Source organism: Triplophysa dalaica, chromosome 1 (genome assembly GCF_015846415.1).
Source record: "Triplophysa dalaica isolate WHDGS20190420 chromosome 1, ASM1584641v1, whole genome shotgun sequence".
Taxonomy (NCBI): domain Eukaryota; kingdom Metazoa; phylum Chordata; class Actinopteri; order Cypriniformes; family Nemacheilidae; genus Triplophysa; species Triplophysa dalaica.
The window spans coordinates 34752726-34780413 of record NC_079542.1 but is presented as its reverse complement, the minus strand read 5'-3'; the positions used below and the strand labels follow the sequence as shown (position 1 = coordinate 34780413).

The 27688-nt window shown below is 38.9% G+C and overlaps 1 protein-coding gene across 3 annotated transcripts in view; it reads right to left on the bottom strand.

Annotated features, from left to right (window-relative positions):
* The window catches only part of LOC130412217 (NLR family CARD domain-containing protein 3-like), a 35354-nt gene extending 17697 nt beyond the window's left edge, over positions 1-17657 (bottom strand). Inside the window, exons 1-10 of one of the 3 annotated variants that reach the window (XM_056737445.1) lie at positions 17529-17657; positions 16689-16729; positions 16269-16343; positions 15688-15783; positions 13082-13189; positions 12920-12986; positions 12556-12757; positions 10705-12466; positions 3551-3724; positions 3072-3248 (exon numbers count right to left, since the gene is read on the bottom strand). In XM_056737445.1, coding sequence (XP_056593423.1) covers positions 3072-3248; positions 3551-3724; positions 10705-12466; positions 12556-12757; positions 12920-12986; positions 13082-13189; positions 15688-15783; positions 16269-16315 — 2633 coding nt within the window. In that variant the 5' untranslated portion in view covers positions 16316-16343; positions 16689-16729; positions 17529-17657. Of the gene's footprint in view, positions 1-3071; positions 3249-3550; positions 3725-10704; positions 12467-12555; positions 12758-12919; positions 12987-13081; positions 13190-15687; positions 15784-16268; positions 16344-16688; positions 16730-17528 lie in introns of those variants that run through there. The other 2 variants (XM_056737520.1, XM_056737555.1) reach the window with 2 other exon arrangements.
* Positions 17658-27688: the final 10031 nt, after the last annotated feature.

Here is a 27688-nt window from a genome sequence, read left to right as displayed (position 1 = left end):
GACTCGATTTCCTTCTCATTCATTCCCGTAGCGTACAGTGCATTACTCTGTTGAAGCCCAGCGTACATTGACTTCAATGGGCTTTAAACAGTTTTTTTCAGTGTTTAGAAACAAGACGGTCATTGGATAATGCTGCGATTATGTCCCGCCCACGGACGCTCAGCGTCTCTGGATGAATGGAGGAGTGGACTGGCCCGGACTCCGAGCGTCTGCGTGATGATTGGAGGGTCTGTCATCTCTTTTTAATCCACTTTTATGTCCTAAAACGCTCGTTTTTTGTGGTCGACAGTTTATAAAAACGTATTTCTTGTTTTTTATATATAGCTTTTAGACATTTTTTTTTGTTATAAATCATAAATGACAAGGAGGCGGCAGCTTCTCGCAATGCAAAGAGACGGTTGGTATATAAAAGGCATGAAAATAGCAATGAACATGTGAGTGCATGTGCAAGATTAAGTTGCATGGGCAGGTTTAGGGTTGAGCATGCAATCAATGAAGGTGCTCGCATTCAAGTGGCTAAACATAATGAAACTGTTAAACAAAACAGGGCCTTCCTAGCCGCCTTATTGATGTGACATCCTTGCTTGGCCGGCAGGAGCTGTCATTTAGGGGACATAATGAGACCTACACCTGTAACACAATGGGCCAAGGCCGTTTAAGCAGCCTAGCTCTACTGGCCATTGAGAGGACACTGGTCAAGTCACTGGAAAAGACGCCTAGTTGGTACGACAGGGTTACAGAGCATTTTCTTGAAAAGGAACGTAGGGCAGAATTTACATATAAATAAATGGCCAATTTTTATGATTTAGGCCGAAAATGAGCTTCCCCTCCTTAAAAGATCAGCTGCCGCCACTGTTCTCAAACATCCTCAAGCACAAGTACATGCAACGAACCAGCACAGGACAATGAAACATGACAGGTATAAATAGGGAGACAAACACAGGATAATTAAATAGGGACCAGGTGACACAGATCAAACACTAAGGGGAAGCTAATGACTGAGACGGAAGGGGCAGGAACACAGACGAGACTCGGGGAGAGAATGGAAGGCCACAAGGTCAAAAAACAACTCTCCCCACATGAAACAGAGGATTCTGTTTTGGTTCTGCCTCAAGACCAGGAATTAATCAACCAAGATTGGCAGAACCGTGACAGCGTTCAGTATGAGCCCTATCAGAGTGTTTTATTGGTTGAATGTAATAAATGAATACACCCTACTGAACGAGTCTTTTAAATCAAATGAGATCGAATGAAATAGTACATGTGTTCATGGTCTAAAATTATCTGCGGTGCAACAATGCATATCCAGCAGTTACTGATCTTTTCTGAAAAATACTGGTAATGACCTGGTTTAATTTAATTCTAAGGTCAAGTAAATTATGCCAGAACAGTTAAATCTTTGTTTGGATAATTTAATTACACATTATGCAATTCAATGGAATGGAATGGAATTATGCAATTCATAACATTACTTAATTTGGCCTAGATTACAGCAAAATGGTTCATATTAGTACATCATTATTGCACATAAAATTTATTTAGATTTTGCATCAGTAAATGTGGCGCAAAGACCTAGTAAAAAGAAGAAAACACAGGCTATCAAACCAGCATCAACAATGGTTCGAAAGTGTTTAAAATACCCAAGACATTCTGTAGATTTATGTAGTTGTAATATTTCAAAACTGATTTAGCTTCATACACTGTGAATAACAATAACTATCTGAGAGAACTATTGCTAAAAATAGAACAGAGACTTGAGATGCGTTTAGTGATTTAGCTGAGTGTAAAAATAAGGTTGAGTTTAGCTCACCAAATATGATTCTCCACCAGATTTATCAAAATCACATCCATGAAATGAGTTATTTAAAATGTTAATTTCAGTCAAGTAAATAGTTTAGCTCAAAGGAAAATATGTATACTAATCGTCATTAAATATACATATTTTAATCTCTGATTAGTGATATAAAGTATAACAATACTTGTAAGCATTCGTCCAGCGAGTCCATCAATGATATTGTACACTTTACGTTATCTCATGGCCATAAGTAACGTGACTTTACCAGACAGGATTAAGAGCAAAGGTTGCATAGATCGAAACACAGTTTATTCGACCAGTTTGTGAGCGTTAGCAGAGAAAACCCATCACAAATGTCTTTATGTTTTTTTATTAAACTCTACTCTACATGATAAACATAATGACGATCGCATAAACACAAACACAAACAAACACATGAAACATAAAAACACAAACGCGCTAGGTAGCACGGAGGGACAAAAAGAGAGAAAATGTGAGTGGGAGAGAGCATTGCACCAATTTATAAAAATCATCTTTACCAAAGAGGCACGACCTTAACGCAGCTATTCTAGATACGGATACTTGCAAGCTCAGTGCTGGATGTATCCGTAGGCGCTTGGAGAGATGGAAAGTTCAAATGATTTCAGAACTGCGGTCCCCCTAAAAGTTGCGGGCCTCATGACCGCGTGGCTCAGAGGCGTGCAAGGCAACAGAAGTCCATTGTTCCTTCTGAAGATAGCCCCTGACAGGGGGAGTTGGGAGAAAGGGTCCGAGGATGCAACTTGAGGAAGATTAAGACTTGACTAACAAACGACCAACAGAAAAGAAAGCTGTCTGTGTCCTTGGTCGATATTTTAACTTCATGAAGGGCATGCCCTCCGATTTTGAGTTGCCCAATCATAGTTGGGCAGAGCGAGGTTCTTTATCCACTCATCAGCTAATTTGCATCCCTGTGATCTCCTCGCAACTTTACAAAATACCAGTCCAAATTATAACATAATGAGTGTAATGTGTTCTGTGGTCACACAATACATATAAACAATGAGGAATTGTAAAGAGAAACATTTAGATTTTTATAAAAACAAGAAACAATTGTTACAAAAGTATTATATGAAAAGGTAAAATACGATTTTGGTCATATCACACACCTAATTTGGCAAAATGGTATTTTATTCTTCTTTGGTTTGTTTTTCTTTTAATACAATTTTTCATTCATCAGTCACTGATATCATCTTAATAATGATCTACTAAATAATATGATGATAGTTTTCCTCACTTTAGTTTCTGTAGTTTGCGGTTTGGATCCTTCAGTAGATCAGAGATCAGCTTCACTCCTGAATCTCCTGGAGTATTACCGCTCAGGTTCAGTTGTGTCAGGTGTGAGTTTGGGTTTGATCTCAGAGCTGAAGCCAGAGCAACAAAACCTTCATCTCCAATCCTGCAGCTCCTCAGACTACAGAGAGAAGAAAAACTCCTGACACTTACAGCAAATCAAGTGATGAATTACAATGAGATGTATGTGTGACTATTATCATCAGAACATATCCAGTCAAAGAAAGAGAAACAGAGAGAGAGAAAGATTGAGATTGGTGTCTAGAATCTTCATCATCAGAGAGTCATTGACTGACAGTCACTTTTGAGTTTCTTACACTATGATGAACAACATCAGATCAACATGATTCTCATCAACTTTGACAAACATTTACATGATACAAACACACACGTTTCATCTTATTTCTTTAAGGATTTTCTTACTTTAATGTGTTCAGTTTACAGTTTGTGTTCTTCAGTCCATCAGAGAGCAGCTCCACTCCTGAATCCTGCAGATTATTGTCCCTCAGGTTCAGTTCTGTCAGACTTGATGAGTTTGATGTGAGAACTGACGCCAGCGATGAACAACTTTTCTCTGTCAGTTTACAGCTCCTCAGACTGAGAGAGAAATAACAAGATAACAGTGTGTTAACTACAACTTTTAGTGTCACATCAGATCTGTTCAGTCAGGTTTGCAGAAGTCAGGAGTGTTGACTTTTACACTCATACAGTTAAAATGGAAAATCTAACAGTTAAAATCTACATCATTTCTTGACACACATGATGACATCACAAACATGGTACAGCTGCTATAACATATTGTTTTATCTGTAACATGAAAGTTTAAGGTTAAAGTCCTTTAATATCAGTAAAGATATTATAATGTATGTGAAAATGATGTCTTATGGACTTTATTTGAATAAGAACATGAGAACAGGACACAGAAAGAGCTTAAGTGTTCATACTACTTCTCCTAATGTAGTTCAGCATTGTCAAATATGACAAATATCAGACACTACTACACAACTCCAATCTCACATTTTAATCATGACAAACATTTACTTAACACACAGAAAGTCCAAGTTTATATTTTAAGATTAAACACATTTACTGATGTTCTTGGATTTTATTGAGGCCCTAAACCATCAACTCTTTCCCAAAGTTATAGGGCCAGTTATGTTCATATCTGTCTCCTGAACCATTTTGTAAGTCACCAGCCGGAGTGTCCTTATGCTCCACAAGAGGGCACTCTCCTGATCACTCGCACTACACTACACTTCCCATAATTCTTAGCTGGACTCTTTTCAGTTATTCTGCATCACCTGTGTCTTGTTATCTTCTTTGGTCAGCCTATATATACTCAGTTCACTCTGTGTGCAGTGTATTATTGTCTTGTCGTGTTTGACCTTTGGATTGTATTATTGTCTTCTGAACATCTGCTACCTTCTCTGACCATTGCCTGTGATTTCATCTGTGATTGTTTTGTGTCTGCCCTGGTCTTTGCTTGGTTCTTGAACTCTGTCTATTAAAGCTTCATTTAAATTCAAAACCCTTCAAGTCTCGAAGCTATTTGTAATACATTTAGACTTCAACTTAAGTTTTTTCTCACTGATCTATAAATGACTGGATTGCACATAGAACTCTTAACCAGTTGCATGAGGTGAAGCCAACTGGAAGTATTCACGCCACCATTTTGGTGTGTCCATCCGACAGAGGACATCATAGACTTACAGTCAAAATAACAATCTAAAATAACCGGTTTTGAAGCACAGAGGCACACGATTGGTTTTTAGTTTAAATGCATGTTTAAATGTAATTTTCCTTCAGGGGCCCGTTTCAATAAGGAGGTTCAACCAACACAAAGTTAAAATGTGAACTGAGTTGTTTAAAACCGAGATGCAAAACTTTGAGTTTTTGGTTTCAGAACACCTAATTTGAGTTGGTTCTATCGACTCTGGGTAGATTTACGTTAAGTCAAGCGCTTGCACCACAATTACGTTAAGCCATGATCAAGGGCTTTGAACGGAACTCTCGTGGGACTGATGGATTAGAGAGAGATCGGAGAATGAATGGTGCCGCACCGCGAGCGAGACGCGGCCAAGGATATTTTTCTCAAAGAGAGTTTAACTCGCGTCTGGCCTGCTCTTTGTGGACAGTGGTTTTGCTGCGTGCTGACAAGCTTGGAGTTTTGAGTAGAATAAAGCAGACTTTGAACTGTGCTGTGACTTTGGCCTGTATAGTTCATGTTTTAGCCGAGTTAGCTTAGCAGAGCGGAGGGCCAACACACACACACAAGCCTGACTCTACGAGAGGACGCCGGTTTTTCCCAGGAGACAAATCAACACGGCCGGAATCCAACGACGTTGTGGATTGAGTCAACGCCTACTACAGAAGTGGTCAGATTGTGTTCATTCGCTCTCTGGAAAGGGAGTATTGAGAATATTGAGCTCCAACAAACAAGAGCGCCCAGAACAGAACAGCAGCTCGAGAATAGTATCCCCCAAAGAGAATGGCTTGAGTTGTAAAGATGCTGGCCCTTCTTGGAGTGGGGCATTTGTTGCAGGTTCTTACGGGAGCGAGCATTTTGGTTTCGCCGCAGAAAGTACTTTACACTACATTGGTATAGATAGGGCTCCTGGGGAACAGCATTACAGCGGTAGTGCAGTGTGGAGGTTAGGGCTCCTGGGGGAGCGAAGGAAGTAGAAGCTGCAGTGGCCTCAGAGAAGAGGATACTGGCATCTGAAGAATTTGAATTTATTTCGGCAGATTACGGGAAGAAGCACGGGCCCCTGCAAGGGTGATCACTGCGGCGATACTGGTTTCTGGGGGGAAATGATATGCTGTGGCAGAGTAAGGGAAGAAGCACAGGCCGCTGCAGCTATACTGGCTTTGGGGGGCTAAAAAACGGTCTACTGCGGCAGAGCTAGAGATGGAAGCATGGGCCTCTGCGGGTTGATTGCTGCAACGATACTGGCTTTGTAGAAGTTGTGTCTGCTGTGGAAGAGCACAAGTTGGAAGCATGGGCCCCTGCGGGGGCAGTCGCTAAGGAGATACTCGCTTCTGAAGAGGTGGTGTCTGCTGTGGCAGATCACAAGAAGGAAGCAAAAAGTGGAAGTGAAACTGGAAATGGTGAAGAGTTCCGAGCAGGATTCCCGGTTCTGGAATGCACCATATCTATATCTATCTAAGACATTTATAAGAACACCGCCTCCACACAGAAAGAATATCAACGATTACTTCTCTAGCCCCGCCCACTGCTTCGCGCATGACAATTCTGAAGTAACATGAGGCGCGGAACCAGATGCGAGCAAGCAATAAACAAACATCCCGTTAAAGGTATCTAAATACTGTGCCGTCCCTGGTTTGGAAGAACACCGTCGCTGCTTAACCTTCATTCGGATTCCAATATTAGGAATGCAGGGTTAAAGCTTCATTTTAAAGACGTTCCAGCTCATGCGGAAAAACATGGAGCGTTTGTTCATTTCATTTCTCAGAGGATTCATTCGTGAACAAGGCAAAAAGGTTAAGAAGCAGTGCCGTGTCATCATTATTGGATCTGATAGGAATGTTGCAGCAATCTTATTGCACTTGGTGTCACTATGGCTTTGTTAGAGATCGCTTGATGTGGCCTGAGCACTATTCACACGAGATTAGCATTACCTGGGGACCTCTAGTCATTTGTATTGATTGCAGAGGTTGTCTTTGGCAGGCTCATACATAATTTTTTAAGGTTTTATCCACCATTTACGAATAATGGAGGCTGTTTTGCAGTGTTCTGGTATTATTTCGGGTGCTGGGTGATAACCATAAGTTACCTGGAGTCTTCTGTTTGTTTACTTGTTTTACTTGTTACAGCTAAAGCCTTCAATGCGGCACGACAATTAAAACAGAGCATTTGTAGAGCTGGCCTCAAAACCCGGGTAGAAAATATCCTATTACTTATTGATTTTTATGTTTTTGAATGTAAAGTCATGCGGACGTCATAAGTAGATGTAGCGCCCCCTTAGCGTGTCTTAGCTATTTTTATTGAAGTGCGCTCCCCGAATTCCTACCTGGCGAAAGATCTCTCTTTCTGTTATTAATTAATGCACCGAGGTAAATTACCAATTTATCACTATATGTTCACTTTTAGTCCTAATAGTCACTTTACTTAATTTATAATAATCACACAATATCTGTATAGCTAAAATAAAGTAAAATATTAACTTTATGTCTATCTCATACACTAATTAAACTAAACACTCACCTGAAAATCCTATTGTTTGTATTACACCTGTATGAATATATATATAACCCAAAATATAAAGACAATCTTCACAGGAAATAGTTATGAACTATTTACTTAAAGAAAATATAAAATATTCACAAATGTACAATTAGATTCAAATAAACAAATTCAAATAATCAAAATTTTCAAATCACATTAAACTCCCCGAATTAAACCAATTGAAATTCTAAATATAATGCCGGCAAATGACTAAATGGCCATCAACGTGAATAACCAAATTGAATACCCTGATAGTCAACTGAATACTCGTAGCAGGCCTGTTGTGTAGCTTGAGATCGTTGAGACCTAAAACAGAATGGTCGCTTCACGCCTCGGCGCAACAAACAAAATGAAACTCACTCAACAGCACTGATGAGTCGCCGCGTCGTCCTTCAACACACCGGAACACGATGCTTCCAATGTTTAAACAGCCTTGAAGAATCCCTCCGAACCTTCACAGTCTCTTCCTCGAATATGAGGCTTTTCAGGCTATTCACTCAACACAGCAACCGAGCAGGCTACTCGCTAGCCAAGTCCTCTTAGCTCGCGCGTAATAATTAGCCGTCCACACTTTCTGCTTGTGGTGCTAAATATAACCGCAAATTCCACGAGATGAACTATCACACTGTAACTTATTTAAGTGTCTGTAAGTCACTCTTCGCGCAGTATACAATGTCACTTATAATATCAAATATTAAACTTGGTGTTTTACCAACTTTTATCTCAGATCGTTCACAGCACAATCTTCACGTGTGTCTCCATCTCGTGTTTTTTTCATCTCCCCCTATCTTCCGCCTTCATAACCTCTCACCCCGCTCCTGATTGGACACTCTCACGGATAAGTGCATTTTCCAACAAACTTAATATATTAACCATATAAACAGAATGTAAACATTTTTAACAACATGCAATGTACATTTTAAGGAAAATAACCAAAATAAAAATATTGGCTTATGGAAATATTCTTTTTTTTTATAGGGCTACATCGACCTCATACAACAGTATAAAACAATAAACAAGCACAGTTCAGCACATCCTTAAACGGCCATGCTGTGCTTGATGGAATAGGAGATTGTTTTGTGTCTAAATTGAAAGTTCTTTGATGATTGTGTGGAGTTTTGGGTTAAAGCTGGAAGTGGTGCCGGGTTCCATCTTAACCTGTAGACGTCGGAAATGTGGGTAGGCTGAGAAGGTTGGGTATGGTTGGATGAGACACTGGAGGTTGAAGATTTAGATGTAGTGTCCCTTCTTTGATTGGTCTTGCTGTGCTTGTGAAATAAATCTCTGTGCACATCTAAATATTCATATGATGCTAGTGACCATGGGTGCATTTCCTGAAACCTTCCTAATGGTTCTGTGTGTCGATCTTCAGTTAACCTTCATCTGTACTTCATCATTCAAATATGTTACAGTAAATGTTGTTTGAGTGCAAAATCAAAGTCAAGAAGAAATTCATTCTGTCTCAGCATCACATCTTCATGTTGGTCCAACTACTTCATCCACAGCACAGACAATGAGCACGTTTACATGCACAGTCTTACGCCGATTAAGCATATTAAAATAATATATGTAAGGTCACGTGTATGCGTAAAATGGTTTTCTTTTATCAGGGAAAGGTCATAAACGGTTTAAGCAACAATTCAATTTTGCCTCCCATGTAAACACCTTAACCGGTTTCTCTCAGTTTTGTTTATGTACACATGTCTGAAATCGCAGTAGTAAAAGTCCCAAATGGAAGGATATGTAAAAAAAAACGTATAAAAGTCTCCTCTCGAATCAAGCGGTTGATGTAGAAACATCAAAATTAAGAATTAATGTTGCATATGCAGGTACTGCAGACAGGAGAAGAGATGTAAAGATACAGTTTCTGACCGTTTTCCCGCTGCATTTTTAATTACTAAACAGACTATCGATGATGACATCACTGCACGCGAGAAACCCAGCAAGTCTCAAACTTCCATGTAAACACAGTTTTCTGCTTAGCCGGTTAATTACTATGCATGTGAACATGTGAAAACAGGTTTCTTTTTAAGCCGATTTTTGATATATATCTGTTTTTTGCGCATGTAAACGCACTCAATGATGTTCTTTGGAGCACCTCAACCAGCCGGCCGACATGCTCTCTCGGCAGGTCATGCTCCGTGGAGAGTGGCGACTCCATCCCCGTGCCAAAACAGCAGAAGGGGAGAGCTGTCTCCAAACACAGATTGCCGCACTGGATCGTTGACCCCATCACCTTGGCGTACCGATCCCAAGATCTCCCGTGCTCATGGGCACTGGCTCAGGGAGCCTCTCCAGCAGACATCTACAGAGCTTCAGGTTGGGCTAGGAGCGGCTCATATTTCAAGCCCAGTATAGTTGAGTTTCCCTCACGAGGTGAACCCTTATACCTGTACTAGTGCTCCACACGTAGTGACTCCTCCCTGGGGTGGTCCTGTATGATGTTCCTCACTCATGGTTCCCTGGCGGTAAACCTGTGACCTGCCCTCGATGGACTCCACCGCTTCTGTGCACCCCTGGTTGGGGCCCTGCACCACTACTCCCATGAGATCTCCCCACTTGTGAGACCATGTAGGTATTCCAAATATTATCTACATACAGCAGATGTGGTCTTGTAGTTTTCCCCCTTCAGGTGAGGGGGTACTGCTTCCCAGTGTTCCTTACGGTGCCGGACGACGTGGCGTTTCGTATAGGATCCCATTCTGTTGCTTCGACACATCGTCGAGAGACCGGCAGAATGGGAACATCTTGGTTACGTATGCAATCACAGTTCCCTGATGGAGTGAATGAGACATTGTGTCCTTCATGCCACAATGTTTCACAGGCCGCTGCAGAAACGGAGAATGCCTCTCAGGTTCCTCAGCCCAAAGGTGATCGAATGGGCTAGCCATCTTCCTTTTAAATCCGTTTATACGGGCAGAGACTAGCATGCCATGCGTCAAGTTCATTGGCCTTTTAAAAGTACAATCAGATATGATAGGTTCTCAAGATCAAACCCCATTCTGTTCGACACAAAAAAAAAGAGCGCATAAGATTTACAACATCTGTTGAACTTGTTTAACATTTTGACTAAAGAGAGATTGATTCAACAACAAAGAGTGACTGGTTCAGGCACACTGGGCATTCGGTTCAGAACAATATCAACATTACATGAATGATTTGATCAATGATTTTGAAGTCTCCGCTCATTTTTACGAGGGTTCTGACAAAATGTGTAATTGATGTAATTCTGGGTTTTGTCAAAAAGAGCACAAACACACGCACACAGACAAACACACACTGTGTTAATAAACTCATGTGTAAGATTTAGTAGAAGGATTAAATGACTCACTCAGCTTTTCTGGATGCTTTGACCACTGGCAGCAGATTCAGTAGACATTCATCTGATCGGTCATATTTACTAAGTATAAACTCATCCAGCTCCTGATCTGAGTTCAGTAACACAAACACCAGAGCCGACCACTGAGCAGAAGACAGACTGACTCCAGAGAGACGGCACCGGTCATATTTTCTGTTCAGATATGTTTGTATCTCGTCCACTAGAGAGTGATCATTGAGTTCATTCAGACAGTGGAACAAATTGATGGCTTTTTCTGGAGAAGGATTCTCTCTGATCTTCATCTTAATGTACTCTGTCACTCTTTGCTGTGTGCTGTCAGAGCTTCTTTCTGTCTGTGGCAGTAGATCTCGTAAGATGGTCTGATTGGACTCCAGCGAGAGACCCAGAAGGAATCGGAGGTAAAGGTCCAGGTGTCCGTTCTCACTCTGTAAGGCTTTGTCCACTTCACTCTTCAGTAAATCAGTCCATCGTCCTGATGATGTTTGTGCAGAAGACGAGAGAAACACAAATAAAGCAGCGAGAAACTCCTGAACGCTCAGATGCACAAAGCTGTAGACCTTCCCCAGGTTCAGTCCAAACTCCTCTCTGAAGATCTGAGTACAAAGTCCCGAGTACAGCGACGCTTCTCTGACATCAATGTCACATTCTCTCAGCTCGTCCTCATAGAAGATCAGGTTCCCTTTCTCAAGCTGTTGAAAAGCCAGTTTTCCCAGTGACACCAGAGTCTTTCTAGCCTGCTGAAGATCTACCTCACATTTCCCATCATACTTCTGACTCTTCAGTTTGATGTGAAACATCAGGAAGTGTGTGAACATTTGAGTGAGAGTCTTGGGGATCTGTGCTTGACTTTCTGCTTCACTCAACATTCCCTCGAGAACAGCGGCTGAAATCCAACAGAAGACTGGGATGTGACACATGATGTACAGACTTCTGGATGATTTCACGTGTCTGATGATTCCAGCGGCCAAACTGGGATCTTTGATTCTCTTCCTGAAATACTCGTCCTTCTGAGGATCATTGAAGCCTCGTACATCTGTGAGCCGGTGGACACACTCAGGAGGAATCTGATTGGCTGCTGCTGGTCGAGAGGTGATCCAGATCAGAGCAGAAGGAAGCAGATTCCCCTTGATGAGGTTGGTCAGCAGCACATCCACTGAGGCTTTTTCTGTCACATCAAACAAACTGGGATTGTTGGAGAAATCCAGAGGAAGACGACACTCGTCCAGACCGTCAAAGATAAACGCCATTTTGTAGACGTCAAAGTCTCTGGATGTCTTGAGTCGTGTTGTATGTATGAAGAACTGATGAAGAAGATCCATCAGACTGATATTTGTGTTCTTCATCAGATTCAGCTCTCTGAACGCCAGTGGAAATATGAAGTGAAGATCCTGATTTGCTTTTCCTTCAGTCCAGTCCAGAATGAACTTCTGCACAGAGACGCTTTTTCCTATTCCAGCGACTCCTTTAGTCAGCACACTTCTGATGTGTTTGTCTTGTCCAGGTAAGCCTTTAAAGATGTCATTGCATTTGATGTGTGTCCCGTGTGTCTCTGTGTGTCTCCTGGATGCTGTCTCAATCTGTCTCACCTCATGTTCATGATTCAGCTCTTCACTCCCTCCCTCTGTGATGTAGAGCTCCGTGTAGATCTCATTCACAAGTGTTGAGCCTCCTTGACGGGATATTCCTTCATTAATTCTCTGGAATTTCTCCTTCAGGCTGGATTTGTGTTTTTTCACACACAAAGGTGCGACTTCTGTGTGGTGTGAAGGAAGAGAAATGGATGTGAAAGCATGAAAGATGTGAAATGAAAGTCAAGGAATGAGTGGATGACTTCTCTCTTACTGCTCTGTAGTTTGTCAGCGAGGTCTGTCTGCTTCATCTTCATCAGGACGTTTAGTGTGATCTTCAGAAGCTCCTCTCTGACTCTCATCTGATCTTCATCCTCCTCCTCTCTCTCCGAGCATGCTGGGTAATCTGGTTTCAGGAGTCTCTTGAAGCTCTTCAGCTCTTTCCTTATCATAGAGATGATTTTGTGTTCAAGCTCCTGGAATCATTGATCAAACATAAGAAGTGAATAAATGAGTGACATGATGACAAATAATGTTATTTTTTATTTTTGGGTGAACTATCACTTCAAAAACTAGAACAACATTTGTTCTTATTATTTTGTTCTGTATATTACACACACACACACTCAAAATTCTACCTTGAAAACAAAATCTGTGTGCTTCTCTTTGAAAGGATTCCATCTTTTACAACCATGTTTTGTGTTGCTATAATAAAACATCACATATGTATTGACATGTTAGAATTACATATGTACTACACAACAGTGAACACATTGATGAATGTGTGTATTTGTCCTCACTTCACATCTTTATCAGAGTCTCCTGAACTGAACTTCAGTGGAGGATCCATTGACTCATCACTCTTCATGGACACACAGCTGAGTTCAGCAGATTCTCTGTCAATCAAACTAAAATAATTTAACATTGGTTCATATCAACTTGATTTGTGACATGTATGAAGTATTTTGACAGTTTTTGTGAATCCTGAATGTGATATGAATGCTGGTTAGGAGAACTGTGTTTTGAAAGGCACTAAAGTATTGAGAAATGTGTCCTGGCGATTGTAAACTGTACAACAGTCTCAGTCTCTCACATTGTCACAGACCGTAATCTATTAATTCGTGTTCATGGACACAATGTTCCCCCTTTTTTCATGTCACCCAGCATGACTTTCACTCTAACTGATTTTAAAACGCAATATCTCGTAGAAATATACATCTACACAATCTGATAGGAATTCAAACATATTTTACAAGGCATCTCATTCGCAGAATTCTTGTTTCCTGGGATCTCATTTCTATGTTTGCTATGACTTGACTTTGCTCCTGTGACGTTTGGTTTAGGGGCGGAGTTAGAGAAGCCATTTATCATTACTTTCCACCTCGTGAAACTAGTGTTTTTAGCTGAATTAGCCTTTGCAGCTGTGATTTTAGAAGTAAGGTGTTGGATAGTCAACTCCTAAAATATGTACGACTTCTTTTCATATTAGGATATTAACATATAAATGTACATTGTTACGTGCCTCCCCCAATCTAGGGGTAAATGTAAATTTACAATATATTATTCTGAATATTTTCTTATATACCATTATGTCATTTAATATATTTTCAATGAATATATTAGGAAATATATTTTCTTTCTGTAAGGGTTGAGACTGGATTGAACTGTAATAATTCAATGTTAATGTTAAAAACTGCTCAGAGAAGCAAAAGGGTTAAGGCTCTAAATGCGGCTTTGTTGAGGTAAATGGGCAGTAGGTCAGGGCAAGCAGCGAACAATCATAGACGACTTCACATGTGATGGTTGGGGAGGTTAAGTAAGTCCAAAAATCAAATCACCAGTAATCCAATCCAACAAGAATGCTCAGAAATGCAAGACTTTGCTATGAAAGAAAGAACAAACCGGGGCTGAACTAAGCAAAACATTTTTTAAACGGAAAAGGTGGTGAGGTTGAATGCCCTGTTGTGTTGACGCAAGAGTTGAACTATGGCAGCTGAGAAGGCCATTCTTTGTGTTCTTTTTGAAGATTGTTCGCCTGATGAAATCTTAATAAATAAGTGTTGACTACTGAAAATACTGTACATGTCTTCTAATATCTTCAATTGTTACATATACCAAGCTGCAGTGGACACATTTGTAAACTACTTTACTTGGACCCATTGTGCGAGTCGTCTCTTTAATACTGCATGGGTTATAAACATGTTGATGCTGATTGGGCGGACATTCTTCACACACCCACCAAACAAGAGAAACAGCATCTCAAACCCTGTTGCACAACGTTTCCAGGAAATGTGTCGTTCGTGCCCCAGGCTTATGTAGACAGATGTAACAAGCTAAACTAGACACAGGTGAGAGTGATCAACACAAATGGATTATGGGAAGTGTAGTGTGTAATGTTTAATTGCAGTCCAGGTGATGGGGAGAGTGCCCTCTTGTGGATCTGCAGGGCACTCCATCTGGTGTTCATGACAGTTACATCAATACATAAATAAAAAATGAGGCTAAGTCATTTAAGCAACTATTTGAAAAATACATATTTCTCACATTCTGATCGTGATTTCTGCTGTTAAAGTAACAAATGGCATACCTAGTTTTTTTTACGGTAAATCTCGGCCTAAATCGTGCAATGGCCAAAATTGCCATAGAGTCTCTATATCTATATACCAAGCAGGATGCACAACTCCTCGTCCAGGCTCTCGTAATGTCCAGACTCTTCTCAATCGTCTTCCTGTCCGTGCATTTAAACCACTACAAATGATTCAAAATGCAACAGCACGGATGTTCTTCCAAGAACCAAAAGACCTCATGTCACACCTATTTTCATCTCTCCATCAAATCACTGATGCTAAATAAGCAGAGTTTGGTGACCCCATATTCCACATAAGAGCAAAACAAATCAACATTCTCCAGCACACTTAATCTTCCACATTCAATCTGGTCAACACATCTCTGACACTCTTCAAGAAAAAACAAAAAATCTCAAAATCTTTTTCATGCTAACTGCTCTTCTTACTATCCAAAAAAACACTAACCCTCCTCTCTGAGCACTTGACACCTGTAACAGTGAAATCTGGGAACTTCTGACAGCATTTCTTCTATTATTGCTGACTCCTTGACATTTATTTTCTCAATGTTTCCTCAGTTTTGGAAAAAAAGTCTCTGATAAATGCCTAAATGTAAATGCATGTTGCTTAAATGAATATCATACAGACGACTCTGAATTTTACATTCTGAATTACATTCTGAATGAAGCAGCTGCTTTGTGCATTCTCAACAAGCATGTGCATGATCCCCTCTACCCCGACACCAATCGCACCCTGGTAATCCTACTGACGGTACAAAATTCTAAAGTCTGTATTTATGTGTAAAAATGACACAACTGATGAATGTGTGTATTTGTCCTCACTTCACATCTGCACCAGAGTCTCCTGCATTGAACTTCAGTGGAGGATCCATTGACTCATCACTCTTCATGGACACACAGCTGAGTTCAGCAGATTCTCTGTCAGTCAAACACAAACAACTATTAAATACTGTTTCATAAACAACTACACAAACTCTCATCATTTACTTAATGTCACACATCAATCTCCTTCTCTTACAATAGACGAGTCTCTCTTTCTTCAGCTCAGAGGGAAATAAATAAAATGTAAGGTTTTTATCACTTTACACTTTAATGTTACATCGAACAGTTCATGTTCTGTATGAGATATCGCATATTGCTCCCTGAACTCTCTGTAAGTCGCTTTGGATAAAAGCGTATGCTAAATGATTAAATGTAAATGGTTATTGTATTATGAACCTTCAAAAATATACAACTATCCTGTTTCTCGCATGTTCTTTCATGATAATTAGTTGTGGTGTTTGAGAAGTAAAAGTGAAAGATTTCTGTGTAGAAATGAAGATTTGTTGGTAATGACTAAAGCTGCTGTGAATCAGAAGATCATGAATGTTCATTCACTGAATAGAAAACAAACTTTCTCTCACCTGTTGTTCATTGTGTTTGTGTGTGTTTGTCTCTTTGTGGAGCTCATGACAGCACTTCAGATGATGATGTTTTAGCTGTAAAGGAAGTGAACACACACATACTGACTCTTCACATGAAAGTCTCAGTGTTTGTATGTCTGGAGTTCATGTGCTCATCACATCACATCAGACACAGAGAAAACTGAGCACATCATTTCACAAGTATTAGATGTGCTGCTGTAGCAGATGATTTTAAAGCTTCATTTTTCCTGTGTTTGAGTGATGCCAGTGATTGTCATGTATAAGGCCATCTGAATGGGTCGAGGTGACACGGATTAGAAAGCCCAATACACAACTGTAAAACAATTCAGGATAGCTCATGTGTTGTGTGGCTCATCCAGGCTTCACTTAAAGTGAACAAAATATTCTGGAATCATTTACTTGCCCTCAGATTGTTCCAATCCTGTATACATTTCTTTGTTCTGCAAAACACAAAGGAAGATATTTGGAAGAATGCCAGTAGTCAAGCAGATCTCAAATAGTATGGGAGTCAATGGGGGATGAGATCTGCTCAGTTAGGGTATTTCTTTCAAATGTCAAATATGTGAGACCAACCAACAAAAGTCAAAAAATATCTTTGAAAGTTTCATAAGTGTTTTATCAGACATTAATATTTTTCTTGGTTAATAAGCAAAATGTTTCAGGAGCGTGAACAATATAGATCATGTGAAAGAATCATGACGGTCTGTTTGTTCCTTGTTGTATGAGTTATCTGAATTGTTTTTACAAAATGTGCCGTCATTCACTGACACAGCATGTGTGTTATTATTTCAAAGATCAATGGAAATACAAACATTATTATAACAAAATACAACCAAGTTTGTTTGTGAAACTTTTCATAAATCTATTACAAGTTAAAGAACTCGACAATATTTGACAAACAAACAGTTTGCTGTGAAAATAACAGACATAAAGCTGAATGACGCTGGTTTCAGTCTTTAAGGTGTTTGAGTTAATCGTGGTATTTAAAAATGAATCACAATAATAAACGCAGATTTTGATTTAGACGAACCGCGTCACAACACTTTAGAAATCACAATGAATAAACTGTGATGATGTCCACATGACTACAGCAGCTGTGATGCACATTTACAGTCAAAAGAAGTCTGAATGTCAAAACTATCTTTAACTGCTGCGCTGGTTTACGTGTCGTAAAAAAAACCAGAAGGAATGTTATTATTGCTAATATTAGACAGTGTTTGTCAGCAGTTCACTTCTCACCTGTGTAGAGCTGTTGATCTTCACTTCATCACTACAATATCATCTACTGAATCATTTACTCGTCACTTCATTTCTCCTAGAGGTTATTGACAGAGTTAGTTTTTTTCTGCTCACATCTCTGTTCTAATCTCAAAATGTCTCGGGTTTAATAGTTTCACTTTTATCTGTTTCCTGTTTTACCTGTTGACTTGAGGACAGGGTTGCCAGATATTCGTAACAAATCCAGACAGCAGACACACAGATGCAGTTAAACACAACAGAACGCAGAAATAAATGGAGAAATAAATGCAAAACTGAGAAAAGTATAAAAGATAAAGAACAGAACATTGAGTATAATCTTCCTGCATTTATCAAATGTGATGCTCCAGTTAGAAGTTCATCACAATTTGATACCATCTTGTTTATAAAGATTGTGTGATTGAAGTGTGTAAAGACAGGTAGAGGACGCTGTATGACTGCAGTGTGTTGTTATTGGTCTGCTTCACACACACGTGACTGTCTTGTGTTTTATTTCATCAGTTCACAGTCAGTAGATTGTAGTTCTGCGCGATATGTCTGGAAAAATGATCACATTATACAAATAATTCATATCAGTCAATAACGATAATTATCACAATAAATGTAAAATCTCTATTTCTGTTCAATTTTTAGGCAGATTTTAGGTCCAGAGAAAAAGTTAGCCAAACAGTTAACTGTGTCTTAAACACCTATTTACTGTCAGAACATGACAAACTTGGCAAAAAAAACTGAACAAATGTGATGTAGAATTTCTAGAATAATTAAAGAATAACTGTTTGTTCTTTAAAACACGATGGATTACTTTTACAAGAATACTTGCTAATATGGACATTGTGACAATTTTGTGAGGATATGTCTGTTAAAGAGTAAGAAGAGTTCAGTCTACACCACTGATACTGAAAAACACAAATGTTCACTTGTGATCATCTCTAGGTAAAGTCTCTCACTTATTTACTCGCTGTGAATTAAAGGTGCTAAATTAATAAATATAAATGAGAGATTATGATCATGTCCTTTTTCATTAAACCTAATTCGTCTTCAGTAATGATGATAAACTGTGAATGTGCAAGTACGTGTGGATGACTTTTCATTTGATCAAGCACTACTCATTTCACATACTTGAAGTTGAAAGTTGACTGTTGATGTGTTTATCTGAATACTGACAGACATCCTGCAGCAAAATACCTCCAAACCTTCTGAGATGAATCTTTCTGGTGCTTCATACAATGCAGTTTAACTGTGATCAAGAGAAAGAACGTGAGGAGATTAGAGGAATGACTTTAGGATTGTTCCTATTTTATTTTAAACGCATTATAATCAAAACACATCAAATGAATGTCAAAAGTCATTACACCCACACTTCTGTGTTGTTTCTGTTTAACTGTAGAAACAAACATGACATGTTTGTCATAAAATTAATAAATTAATAAAATTACTATAAAATATAAACAGAGCATGCTGATATTAAGAGAAAATGTATTATTATTAATCACGACTATTACCCACTCACAACAAAAACAATATGATTTTATATTCATAGATGCTTTATGAATAATCATACAGGACAAAAACATCATTTTATATTGTAGTTCTATAAGTTGTTGTTGTTTCACACATGATACACATAATTTATGTGTGTTTGAACAGATATTAGTGAACACAATATTTCACAGTAAACTGGTCTAATAATTCTATCATTCTTCATGTTACAGTGTAAACACACCTTATTTTTACATCAACTGTTTTATATGATGAGCGTCCTTTCACAGCTGCTGCTGAAATATAAAGCCTGTCACAAAACAAATCATTCTGTGAAAAATGACTCAAACACGAACAGATGAACAACATTAAATACATGAAACTGATCTCATGGTATCAGATCAAGAGGAAATGTTCATTAGAATCACAGAGATGAAGGAGACTGAACTCTACCAAAATGATGAAAAGAAGCACAAACAAAAGATAAAGAATCAGACACTGAATGTAAAGACAGATACACGTGAAGATTATAATGTCATATCTATAAGAGATCTGGAAGATTTGAAGCTTAGATCAGAAATACCTTGAATGTCAATACAAAGACAACTTTTAACATCAGAGAGAAAAATTCATGAGCAATTCTAGACAGAGAATCATGAAGCACTTTGAGTTTAATACAAATGATTTATGAAAGAAAAGAAAACACATTCTGAGTGAATTTGAAGATTTATTCACAGGATATTTTAAGGTAGCTCAGTGGTATGAGCACTGCGTTAACAACGCAAGGTTGTGGGTTCGATCCCAGGGGATTGCAAATACCTATGTAAAAGGTATAGGATAAAAGCAATGTAAGTCACTTTGGATATAAGCGTCAGCCAAATGTCTAAATGTAAATGTAAATGTATATGTAAGGTGATCAAGTTTAACAAGCACTCACATGACAAAGCCTAAGAAAGCTGTTACAAAAGAAATGAAAGCTGAGATGAGATACTTTTCAATAGTTTGTGTCTCACATCAGAGGCGTTCAGTACATGAGATGAAATGAACTGAACTTCAGATTCTCTAATGAATGATTCATGATGTGATGAAATGAGATGCACTGCTACTATCACTAATGTAACCTGATGTTTGTTCAACTGAAATGCTGTCAGTGAAGAAGAGAAAAGTCTTCTTCTTGACTTTAGACATTATTGAAAGTGTAGATGAATCACTTTGGGTCGCTCTGAAGAAGTCTGGTGATATTTACATGTGTGTTGACCTCCGAAAACAAAACAAATCTGTGATCACAGTCAGTTCCCTTCTGTAGTATTGTGATGAATTGATGTCTATATATACTGTACGTTTTTATTCTTCAATCCACTTGGTACGTGTCTCCTTCAGCTCTTCTTACATGAAGAAAGTTGTGATCTAAATGTTTGAGACAACATGCTTCTGGCTTCACTACTGTTTGGATGTTCTTGCTTACTGCTCTGCGCTTTGCTCCATGTTTCTGTGCTTTTCTCGGATTTTACTACGATTTATACTTCAAACTTCAACTCTTCAGGACTGAAATAATACTATGAAGAAGGGCACTTTTGCCTCCCACAACCAGTCGTTTACATTCCGGATACAGCAAAACACATCTGCCTTCATTCAAACAGATGATACAGAAAATGTCTCTTGTGGTGGAATCTACTTGCTCCACAAACTGCAGTCAGAACTCCTGAAGTGAACTCATCCAAACACTTCAGAGTCTTCAAGTTCAATGCATGCAAGTGTCATTTGGTCAGTACTTGTCTTTTGAATATCTAGGTTTTGTGCTGAAAGGTGCTAATATACGCAGTTTATTGATCATTATTTACAGGCTTCAAAAATATTCTCCAGCCTTTATAGAGTTCACAGAACTGCTATCAATGATTTCCTCAGAGTTTGACTGTTTTGTTATTGCAGTGGATTTGAATATTCACAGAGATAATGCAGAAATCAATACTACAAAATAAATGATAACTGTTTTAAACACTATTGAGTGGATTCAGCGTTTGCTCTGAAGTAATCATAAATCCTCAAGAAGACAGAGGACAGAGGACACCTGCAGGACAACCAGAGAATTGCACCTGAACGTAAACACTCATCTTTAATATTTTCTTTCTCTTTAGTTTTTATTGTTTGTTTAAATTACTTAAATTACTGAGGATTAAATTAAATTAATAAAGTGATTACAATACAATAACATGTAAAAGGCTGAACATAAAGTGAAGAATATAAAAGTATATGGTTAAGTTGTTGGTTCTATCAAAGGATGTATGTTATCATTGCTGGATGAAAGATACTCTTCATTTCAGGCAGATCAGATGTTTTCAGACTGTTCACACACTGACTATCATCTATTCCAACAGAAAGACACACTTAAAGAAACTAAATACCTGATTTGCTGAGAATTTGGGCATTATTTTTAATTCTTCGCATAATCCCTTAGTCACATATATTTCTCCACTTCCTGCTTAACCACTAGCACGACAATAGGCTGTGTAGCTACCGATGAGAACTAATTTTCGAATATTTCTCATCGATCTTCGAATATTATTTTTGCTTCAAATGCCCATCTAGACAGCAGCAATCTTAGTATTTTCAATTTCCAAATTGTCCGATTAATTTACAGGATCTTGTGATAAAAATCCTTAACCTGAATCCTTTACACAAGCATTTAAATATTATGTAATTGTGCATAGTTTTCATGTAATCATATATATTTTAACCAAGAGGCAATCTTCTGGTCTCTCGTGAAACCAACACGGAAGTGACAAACTGCAGTTCATCGACTGGCCGCTAGAGGCTGGATCCAAAACAGAGCAGAATCTCATTAAACCCCATATTAAAATGGCAAACTTTACAGCATAAAAAAACTTGTTTACAGCCTTGTACAAATAATTTTTGTTGGTCTATATAGTTAATTTTGCCCTTTATTACAACTGTGATGGGTGATTTTTTATAACTCATCTGTTTAGATTATATTCAGCCTTAAAATTCTGCAAATTAGGTGAGTGGGCACTTGAGTGAAAAGTGGTTTCAGCAACCAGGCTCTTGTCGTGTCGCGCATCTTTGCCCATTTCAATTATCCGGGAGTGACTCGATGCTAAAATGGCGACGGATTGCTCCGCCTACTTTAGGCTTTGTATTTACTCTTCACAAACCATATAGTGTCATGGACACTATATCCATATTTTATACAGTCTATGATATTAACCCTAGTTTAGTTTAAATTATTCTATTATGACTATGACAATTCCTTAATTAATCTGTTTTATTTCTTTTTAATTTACTATGTTTTATGTTTTTAGTTTAGTTTTTAATTATATTCTATTGTGACTGAATGAAATTCCTCAATATCTCTGTTTTATTTATTAACACACGCACACACACACACACACACACACACACACACGCACGCACAGGGACGTAGCGCAGGATCTCAGGCCCTGTGCAAAGGCAGTGTGTGGGGCTCCTCCACACTTTATCAAGTAAATTGTTATATTTATTTATAATAAAGCTCTGAATCTCCTTTCTGTATGAATAGTGATATACTTAAATATAAATAGATCACGTAAGTATACCCTTAAACATGAATTGTGAGTTTAACTATATTTAATTTGAATTGTGTTTTACTGACAGAGACACAGTGCAGTGTAATCCAAAACATTACACATTTAACTAATTTACAGTGAAACAATCATGTATTTATGTCAGCAACCTGTGTGTATTCTAATAGGCTAGTTCGGCATCAATGGTTGTAAAAATGCCACTTCATGAATGTAACTGAGATTGCTAATGAATATTTTTTTAAAGTTTAATGCCACATCGAGAATGTCAATAAAAAAACTGTCATCATTTTTATAAAAAAGTAAAAGGACTCACACTAGCACATCTTTTTCATGTTTGTTTGATTTAATGCATTCCTAACATCAATCTAGCATCTCAGGCTGTATTCTTGGCAAGAACCAGTCAATCCAAACACAAGTCTGTTCTGTGCACAAATTGGGGAGGTTTCAATCTTCAATCAACCTAAGCTGCGTGTCTTTGGGCTGTGAGAGGAAACCGGAGCACCCGGAGTAAACATATTTTTCAATACTAACATATTTATCGATTTAACTTTAAGATAATACTAAAAACAAACTACCCAAATAATACTTTCTTGGATCAAGCACTAGTTGTAAAGTTTATTTTACTTTATCTACCTGTCAATGAGACTATCCTCTGCCAAAGCTTCTCAAAAAAGTTTCACGGACGTGAACAATTGTTAAATAATAATAATCAGAATTTTGGGAAATCCTCAGTACCCAGTTCTGCTACTGTGTCATACACTTACACCTGAACATTGAACACACAAACCTCAACCATGGTAACAATCAAAAACCATCATTCATTAAAAAACTCTAAACACAACAGATAATTAACAATAACAACAATATTTATGCATATACTAAGCAAGCACGAATGAAAACACTAATCTTAAAATAAAAAAAAGAAACACAGAATTGAACATGCTACTGTGCATCTTGGGAACTTTCAAACTCTTTCAATATTGTTTGTTCAGAATACACTGTTTTGTAGGTTGTGCAAACTTTCTGAAGCAATTTGGCCAAAAACTTGAGAATCTTAAATCTAGTCACCCAAATAAACTTTGTAAGAAACATTACATTCTATTCCATTTTCTACCGCTTATCCGTACTACCTCGAGTCACGGGGAGCCTGCGCCTATCTCAGGAGTCATCGGGCATCAAGGCAGGATACACCCTGGCTGGAGTGCCAACCCATTGCAGGGCACACACACTCACTCATTCACTCACGCACTCACACCCTACGGACAATTTTTCCAGAGATGCCAATCAACCTACCATGCATGTCTTTGGACCAGGGGAGGAAACCGGAGTACCCGGAGGAAACCCCCGAGGCACGGGGAGAACATGCAAACTCCACACACACACACACAAGTCGGAAGCGGGAATCGAACCCCCAACCCTGGAGGTGTGAGGCGAACGTGCTAACCACTAAGCCACCGTGCCCCCTGCAAATAATATGAATAGAAGTGATGAATATTGTAATAAATGGGATAAATGAAATAGAATAATAAAATGAAATAAACAAGAAACAAGTGTATGTTTCTATCCAGATCTATCACGCCGGAGCATATTATCAAACTGGGCTGGTTCGCTATCAGCAATCATGGGATCTACCCTATCAGCTCAAGCGAGTCTTCTCATAAATAGACCAGAAATGTTATCTCTGCCATCTCTACAACCCCTGGCAAAAAGTATGAAAACACCCTTCTCAGAAGATGTTCATTCAAATGTTTAATTGTGTAGAGAAAAAACCAAGCACATATATGCCACAAAACAATTTTCACTCAACAAAACAATATTCTGGCTGTATAAAACACTTAAAAAAACAACAAAGAAAGATAACTATAGTCAATTACAAGTGTTTTTACAGATCAAACAGAGGAAAAAAATATGGAATCACACAAATCTGAGGAAAATTATATGGAATCACCAAATAAAAACACTACTAGTACTTTGTTGCACCACCTCTGGCTTTTATAACAGCTTGAATTCTCTGAGGCATGGATTTAACTAATGACAAACAGTATACTTCATCAATCTGTCTCAAGCAAATGTCTTATTGCAGTTGCCAGATCAGTTTTGCAGGTTGGAGCCTTGTCGTGGACCATTTTCTTTTATTTCCACCACAGATTTTCAATTGGATTGAGGTCCGGACTATTTGCAGGCCATGCCATTGACATTATATGTCTTTCCTGTTTAAATGTTTTCACAGATTTTGCCCTATGGCACAATGCATTATCATCCTGAAAAATGATGCTACCATCACCAAACATCCTTTCAATTGATGGAATAAGAAAAGTGTCCAAAATCTCAACATAAACTTGGGCATTTATAGAAGATGTAATGACTGTCATCTCTCCCATACCTTTACCTGACATACAACCCCATATCATTAATGATTGTGGAAATTTGCATGTTTTCTTCAGGCAGTTGTCTTCATAAATTTCATTGGAACGGCACCAAACAAAAGTTCCAGCATCATCACCCTGCCCAATGCAGATTCGTGATTCATCACTGAATATAACTCTCATCCAGTCATCCACAGTCCAAGATTGTCTTTCTTCAGCCCAATGAAACCTTGTTTTTTTTCTGTTTAGATGTTAATGATGGTTTTCGTTTGGCTTATTTGTATGTAAATCCCATTTCTTTTAGACGATTTCTTACAGTCCGGTCACAGACATGAACTCCACTTTCTGCCCATTTGTTCCTCATTTGTTTTGTTGTGCATTTTCTGTTTTCAAGGCATATTGCTTTAAGTTTTCTGTCTTGACGCTTTGATGTCTTTCTTGGTCTACCAGTACGCTTCCCTTTTACAACCTTTCCATTTGATTTGTACTTGGTCCAGATTTTAGACACAGCTGACTGGGAACAACCAAATTTTTTGCAACATTCTGTGAAGATTTACCTTCTTTGAGAAGTTTGAAAATCTCTCCTTTGTTTCAACTGACATCTCTCGTGTTGGAGCCATGAGTTATGTCAATCATCTTGGTTCAACACATCACTAATGTGTGCAAGCACTCTTTTTTAACTACAGACTAATTAGCAGTTGTAATCAGATACAGGTGTTTGTTTTAGAAATGCAAAATGTATGGTGATTCCATATAATTTTCCTCAGATTTGTGTGATTCCATATTTTTTTCCTCTGTTTGATCTGTAAAAACACTTGTAATTGACTATAGTTATCTTTCTTTGTTCTTTTTTTAAGTGTTTTATACAGCCAGAATATTGTTTTGTTGAGTGAAAATTGTTTTGTGGCTGTAACACATCTCAATAAAATGGAAGGAAGGAGGCGGGAACCGGCAAACATTTAAACATTTAATAAATTAATATAACAGCCGGCGGCCCCTCACGGACGACCGCCGGCGAACAAAACATAATATAAATACAAATACAAACATAACACAAGTTCGGGCCCGGTCCTCTCTCTTCGATGGTCCGGTCGCTCGTTCCTTTTATATGCTCCCATCTCCTACATGATTCGCCTACCCTACCCTACTCAGTGGCATATATGTGCTTGGTTTTTTCTCTACACAATTAACATTTGAATGAACATCTTCTGAGAAGGGTGATTCCATACTTTTTGCCAGGGGTTGTACAAGACATCCCTCCACCTCCCTATGAACTCGCTTTCTGCAGCAGGACCCCGGGGGTGAGCTCTGAGCTCTGGGTTCGGGCCGCTTCTGAGCTTGTTACACTCGCCCCTCTGAGAGTGTATTTTGCGGACGCTTTACTGTTTGAGTGAAGCTATCGGCAAACACACAAAAACTCAAGCGTCTTTCCGAAAACTTGTCACTTGTAATGAATTGATAAACACTGTATACTATAGTAATGTTTAAAAACACTATAGTATATGACAATTTTACTGCAGTTTACTATAGTAATTTATGTGGACAATAAATGAAAAAAAAAAAAAAAAAAAAAAAACAGAACTTCGAAATATTCAAACAAATTTAGATAATCTAAAATGATATGGCCCTAATTTATCCATATGTATGTAACATGAATGTCTTTTCTCAGTTACCTGTCTATTTATGATGAACTGCACTTGCAAATTGTTTTTAATGATGAGATCAGCCGATTTATACTTGTGCTCCTACGGTTTGGCCTGTGCTACCAAACTTTAAACCTTTGTAGCACCAGTGATGTGCAAGACTAATAATAAAAATTACTGCTTGCCTTTGTTTTATAGCAGTCACAGAGAGTAGGCCTATAACCAAATTCAGGTGGCCAAAGAGCACACTTGCTAAAATGCTTAGAAGCAAGCTTGACCAATCTTAATCCGAAACAATTTTATTGCGAATTTAAATGAAATTTATTTTTTTTATCTTTGGACAAGTAATTTTTGTACTTGGACATGTGAATGACAAGTTCCCTATCGATACTTCACTCGTACTGCGTAGCAGGACGCTATGGGGAAAACTCCTTTTCTCCGATGACTGAAGCTTTATAATAACGCAGCGAAAATGCTGCACGGCCATTGGTGCGTGTAAAGTAAAACTTTACGCCAATGGCAGCGAAGCTGCACGGGCCCATGGCGATGGCGCCCGCCAAAAGGGGCGGGGCTTATGGCTATATAAGCAGACACATCGCCGTAGGAACCTCAGATTTCTTCTCCTTCAGCGACGACTTCTCTTCGCTACCCGGACTGACAGCTTCGCCGTCGAGAAAGCCTTGCAGCGGACTGGACCTCTCTGCTCAGCGATTCCGCTGATTCCTGCAGCGTCGTATCCTTTTCCCTGCCGCTATCCGGCAAAGAGCTAAAAGACCCATTTTCCGAGCAAATTTCCTGCTGCGTTGTTTCAAATGCCGCGCCGTCCCTGTCACTCGTGCGGGGTCCGCCTCCACGCCGCTGATGGGCACGGCGACTGCGTCTCGTGCTTGGGGGTTTCCCACGCTCAGGACGCACTCGGAGAGACAGAATGCCCTCATTGTGAGAGCATGAGTCTCTCTGCGCTCGCGGATAGCTTTCTTTTCAGAGAGCGATTCCGCCCCTCCTTCCCTCCCGCTTCACCCTGCCGGGACGAAGCAGCGGGGAAGTGGAACTAAGCGCTCGGGGCAAGGCGAGCT